The sequence below is a fragment of the Ascaphus truei genome, chromosome 21, assembly GCF_040206685.1.
Source record: "Ascaphus truei isolate aAscTru1 chromosome 21, aAscTru1.hap1, whole genome shotgun sequence".
Taxonomy (NCBI): domain Eukaryota; kingdom Metazoa; phylum Chordata; class Amphibia; order Anura; family Ascaphidae; genus Ascaphus; species Ascaphus truei.
Window position 1 is genome coordinate 25,562,426 of NC_134503.1, and position 6,062 is coordinate 25,568,487.

Consider the following 6,062-nt stretch of genomic DNA (forward strand, 5'->3'; position numbering starts at 1 on the left):
AGTGCTATATGAAATAGAATTATTATTATTACACAACACGTTAGGGCCTATATTATCTCAAGCGGCCGTTTACATCAGTGGCGATTTCCATATGAATACAGCCTGAACAGGTTTGGACTATATAGAATTTTCCCTTAAGATGCTGTGAGACACACTCTTATCCACTAACCCTTATAACCCAGGAGTGGCCAACTCCAGTCCTCAAGGAACACCAACTGGACAGGTTTTAAGGATATCTCTGCTTCAGAACAGGTAGCTCAAACCAGTGGCTCAGTCAATCACTGCATTGCCTGTGTTGAAGCAGGGATATCATGAAAACCTGACCTGTTGGTGGCCCTTGAAGAATGGAGTTAGCCACCCCGGTTCGAACACATTTTTTAGAGGGGCCTGTAGGGAAGGGGTTAAGCCCCCTTGCATTCTGTTTAGATAAGCAGTAGTTTTAGTGGATATACAAATACAGACAGCTGGATTAAATCAGGGCTGTTATTCTTTACACCTCTGGGCCATGGAAAACAGCAGCGATGGTGAGAGTCATTTGAAGCCCGTATTCTGTAAGCTTCTATTGACTTCGCCGGGGCTTTGCGTGCGATAGCGAAGGGACAACGTTATCGGAGCTTACAGAATAAGGGGCCTATGCAGAGAGCAGCGCTAGAATAAATTGGAGAGTTTAAGAAAAAGTAGCTTTAATGGAGAGTTTTATTCTCCATATGCAGAAATGGGCGAAATCCGCTATTTTTAGCATTACTGCATGTGGAGAATTGTAAATGAGGAGATGCGCGCAGCTGAAAGGGAGAAAAAAAAATCGCGCATTTTTTTTTTTTTTTCCTATAGCCGGCGAGCTCCTGCTTCTTGCCAACTTTAGTTGGCGGAGAAAATTTTAGAAAATCGCGCCAAAAACAGCCGCTAGATGGCGAGCGCGCCTTTCTGAATTTGGATATTTTTCAGACTGGCGAGATGTAGTTTCTCGCCAGCCGCGCGGCGAGATTTTCAAATTGAAAAAAAAAATGGCGCTTTTTTCCTACCTCGCCATTTTCGGCTGTTTTTAGCGAGATTGTTAATAGCGCTGCTCTCTGCATGAGGCCCTAAGGGATTTACACTTCAAGGGAAAATATTTTAACCGAGTGATCTTACAATTAATCATACTTTAAGTCACCTAATTTGTGGCCTTCGGTCACAAATGTAACCATGCATTATTTGTCATCATAACTATGCCCAGGACATACTTGAAAACGAGAGTTAACTCAATTTATTACTCCTGGTAAAACATTTTATAAATAAACAAATGACATTAGAAAGGTTCCTCTTCTCTTTTGGGATATTTCATCCGATAACAATCCCAATAGTATCATAGGAGTGTTTCAAAGTATATGTCCGAGCACTGACAGTGCAAGTATATTTATAAATAATAATAATAATAATAATAATAAATACATATACACACACGCAAAATAAGCTAGCAGAATACAAAGAAAATAAACTGAAGCAAAGGATGTTATATTCAGAGATATACCCCATCTGTCATTTCCATTCGTTCCCAAAATCAATGCTCTCTCATGCTCAAATATTGCATTCAATGTCATTTTTGGACTGAAAACCTAAATCTTGCTCATTTGCAATTTCATTATGATAGATACAGCTCAACCCCCTTATAACGCTGTGCTTGGGGTCCAAAGAATCACATCGCTCTATAAGTGGATCGCGTTAGAAATAATGTACAGTTGTATGCATTGTGCAATAAAGTATTTAAGACACCAATAATCGTGTTGTAAAGTATTCATAAATACGAAAATTGGGAGCCATGCTTGCATCGCGTTATAAGCGGATTCGCGTTGTAACGGATCGCGCTATAACGGGGTTGAGCTGTACTCATCAAGAATCAATGTGAGCCCGTGGCTGCAGATTATCAGGGACAGGGTCAGACAGTCCTGGGGTTGTATGTAATATAGGCGTGTGGGGGGTTGAATAATAAAAACAAAATTTACAAAACATATCAATACAAAAGCAAACGTAACCAATTAAAATATACAATTTTACATCTTATTTACACTATATACAGATGTAGGATGACCTGACTGCAGAGTATCAGACACATGCTCAGATAGTCCGGTGGTTATATGCAATATAGGATATATATATAAAATAGATATTGCTATAGATATATTATATATATATTTTTTATATAATAAAAAAAACACCAAGACATATTTACAACATATCAATACGAAAGCAAACAAATTCAAATATACAATTTTACATCTCATTATTTACACTATATACAGAAATATGTATGTAAATGTTTTCTATCAGCACATCTCTCACAGGGCTTTATATCCCACTTCTCTCTTATCTGCTCCATAAGCTGTTAAACTTCACAGGTTACAGGCACTGAACCCTTTGTGATGTAGGGAGACCTCCTAACTGCTGATGGTCAGGGACAGGATCAGAATGTCCTGTTTAAATACATCCACTCTCAATGTTATTAACCCTTGGGGTGAATAGTCTGAGAGGTACATACAGAATATCAGTGATTCGCAACAGAGGGTTTGTGAGGGGTCTCCAAATCCGTAATGGCAGATCCCAGGCAGTATTGTGGGTTCCTGATCCCCTGTGGGGACTGCACACTTGGCAAGACCCCAAACTGCCCCCTAGCATGGGGGGTATAGCCGCCAATTAATGAATGCGCTTCCAAAGTCATTCCCCACAATGCTTTGCCTCCACAGCAGCAAGGCATTGTGGGGTGTGACTTTGGAAGCTCCCGCAGCGAGTGGCAGCTATACCCCCCATGCTGCCTGCACACACCGAGGAGCAGTTTGGGGCCTTATTAAGCGTATATTCTCCCCACAAGCTCAGGACACTATATACTGCCTGGGATCTGTCACACAGTTTGTTAGCGATAGAGGAGTCGGCAATAAGATTTATTCATTAGGGGTTCGTGGTGACAAGTCTTTCAGCAGCGAGACAAAGGGTTAAAAAAAAATAAAAAAAAGTTGAGAACAACTGCTGTATATCATTAAACGTCAACATATAATGTAATATTTCTGTTGTGTTTTATAGTTACTGTGTCATTCCCACACGGTGACATATGTTGATATGTTGACGTTATAAATATTAGTAAAAATAATAAGGATACAAAACTCTACATTATACACACAACCAGCACGGCACTTGATAATTTGGGGGTCCCCCTACATTACAAAGACTGTCCCTACAAACCTGCATCACACAGTCTGACACAATGTAGTGGGGACCTCAATTACAAAACCATAGATTTGTGTACCCCCCACATTATGTACTGACCTACATAATTCGACTGCCCTAAATCATTGGGGTCCCCTAAATCCCACACACACTGCCCTACATCATTGGGGTCCCCTAAATCCCACACACACTGCCCTAAATCATTGGGGTCCCCTAAATCCCACACACACTGCCCTAAATCATTGGGGTCCCCTAAATCCCACACACACTGCCCTACGTCATTGGGGTCCCCTAAATCCCACACAGACTGCCCTACATCATTGGGGTCCCCTAAATTCCACACACACTGCCCTACATCATTGGGGTCCCCTAAATCCCACACACACTGCCCTACATCATTGGAGTCCCCTAAATCCCACACACACTGCCCTACATCATTGGGGTCCCCTAAATCCCACACACACTGCCCTACATCATTGGGGTCCCCTAAATCCCACACACACTGCCCTACATCATTGGGGTCCCCTAAATCCCACACACACTGCCCTACATCATTGGGGTCCCCTAAATCCCACACACTGCCCTACATCATTGGGGTCCCCTAAATCCCACACACAATGCCCTACATCATTGGGGTCCCCTAAATCCCACACTGCCCTACATCATTGGGGTCCCCTAAATCCCCCACACACTGCCCTACATCATTGGGGTCCCCTAAATCCCCCACACACTGCCCTACATCATTGGGGTCCCCTAAATCCCCCACACACTGCCCTACATCATTGGGGTCCCCTAAATCCCACACTGCCCTACATCATTGGGGTCCCCTAAATCCCACACTGCCCTACATCATTGGGGTCCCCTAAATCCCCCACACACTGCCCTACATCATTGGGGTCCCCTAAATCCCACACTGCCCTACATCATTGGGGTCCCCTAAATCCCCCACACACTGCCCTAAGTCATTGGGGTCCCCTAAATCCCACACACTGCCCTACGTCATTGGGGTCCCCTAAATCCCACACACACACTGTCCTAAGTCATTGGGGTCCCCTAAATCCCACACACTGCCCTACATCATTGGGGTCCCCTAAATCCCACACACACTGCCCTACATCATTGGGGTCCCCTAAATCCCACACACACTGCCCTACATCATTGGGGTCCCCTAAATCCCACACACTGCCCTACATCATTGGGGTCCCCTAAATCCCACACACAATGCCCTACATCATTGGGGTCCCCTAAATCCCACACTGCCCTACATCATTGGGGTCCCCTAAATCCCACACTGCCCTACATCATTGGGGTCCCCTAAATCCCCCACACACTGCCCTACATCATTGGGGTCCCCTAAATCCCCCACACACTGCCCTACATCATTGGGGTCCCCTAAATCCCACACTGCCCTACATCATTGGGGTCCCCTAAATCCCCCACACACTGCCCTACATCATTGGGGTCCCCTAAATCCCACACTGCCCTACATCATTGGGGTCCCCTAAATCCCACACTGCCCTACATCATTGGGGTGCCCTAAATCCCCCACACACTGCCCTACATCATTGGGGTCCCCTAAATCCCACACTGCCCTACATCATTGGGGTCCCCTAAATCCCCCACACACTGCCCTAAGTCATTGGGGTCCCCTAAATCCCACACACTGCCCTACGTCATTGGGGTCCCCTAAATCCCACACACACACTGTCCTAAGTCATTGGGGTCCCCTAAATCCCACACACTGCCCTACGTCATTGGGGTCCCCTAAATCCCACACACACACTGTCCTAAGTCATTGGGGTCCCTTACATCCCACACACACTGCCCTAGATTGTTTTTCTCCCAACACACAACTGACCCCATATATCTGGGTTCCCCAATATAACAGCCTGTCCTACATCCTGTGGAGACAACAGAGTATGCCCCCCTACAGCACAGGGACAGATATATATGTATATAGATATAGATATATATATATATATACACACCCCACACAGCGCCCACATAGCAGAGACACAATATTACACACACCTTATATACGCGGTGCGGCCCCGGGGTCTCTCTACCTACATTAATACCGTGTGTGCCACTCTCCCGGTCCTGTACCTCCCGGGGCTCCCGGTCCTGTACCTCCCGGCTCTCCCGGTCCTGTACCTCCCGCTCTCCCCCCGGGGTCTCCCGGTGCTGTACCTCCCGCTCTCCTCCCCCGGCGCTGTACCTCCCGCTCTCCCCCCCGGGGTCTCCCGGTGCTGTACCTCCCGCTCTCCTCCCCCGGTGCTGTACCTCCCGCTCCGTGCTCCGCTCCCCGGGTCTCCAGGTGCCGCAACCTAACCCGCACCCTCCTCCGGAGCCTCTCATTGGAGGCTCCTCGTCAGCTCAGAGACTACGTGACCTGTGATTGGCCGAGCTGCCCGCCCGTCAGCGCTACCCGCCCCTCCCCGGGGTTCGGTAGGCTGGAGATGGAATGAGGGGGCGCCCCCGTGCGGCGGGACAGCGCAGCTGCACTATTAATACCCGGTACCCGCGTGTGCTGGGCGGGAAATACCCGCCGCGAGTACTAATACATAAAAGGAGAGAAGAACACATTGTGTGCAAAAAAACTGGAGATAAAATAAACTTAAATGAATAAATAATGCAAAAAAAAGAATAAAATACAGAATTGTAAAAATAAAACCCCAACATGCGCGCTTCTTAGGCTGGGGCCATGGTGCTTTCACCCTCGCGGAGGCGTGAGGTAAGCGGGTGCTTTCTCTGGCCATGGTGGACGGGCCGCGGGGGGCTTTCCTAGGGGCGTCACGGAGCTGGTTCGTCCTCATTGGGCAAACCACTCTTTGCTCAAGCACGGTCTGCAGCACCATGGCCCC

At 47.0% G+C, this 6,062-nt stretch overlaps 1 protein-coding gene across 1 annotated transcript in view; it reads right to left on the reverse strand.

Moving 5' to 3' along the window:
• SCAI (suppressor of cancer cell invasion) overlaps positions 1 to 5,570 on the reverse strand; it is a 98,865-nt gene extending 93,295 nt beyond the window's left edge. The window contains 1 exon segment of the mRNA XM_075579394.1: positions 5,454 to 5,570. Within this exon segment, the coding sequence (XP_075435509.1) occupies positions 5,454 to 5,556 (103 nt within the window). The 5' untranslated portion in view covers positions 5,557 to 5,570.
• Between the last annotated feature and the right edge of the window lie 492 nt (positions 5,571 to 6,062).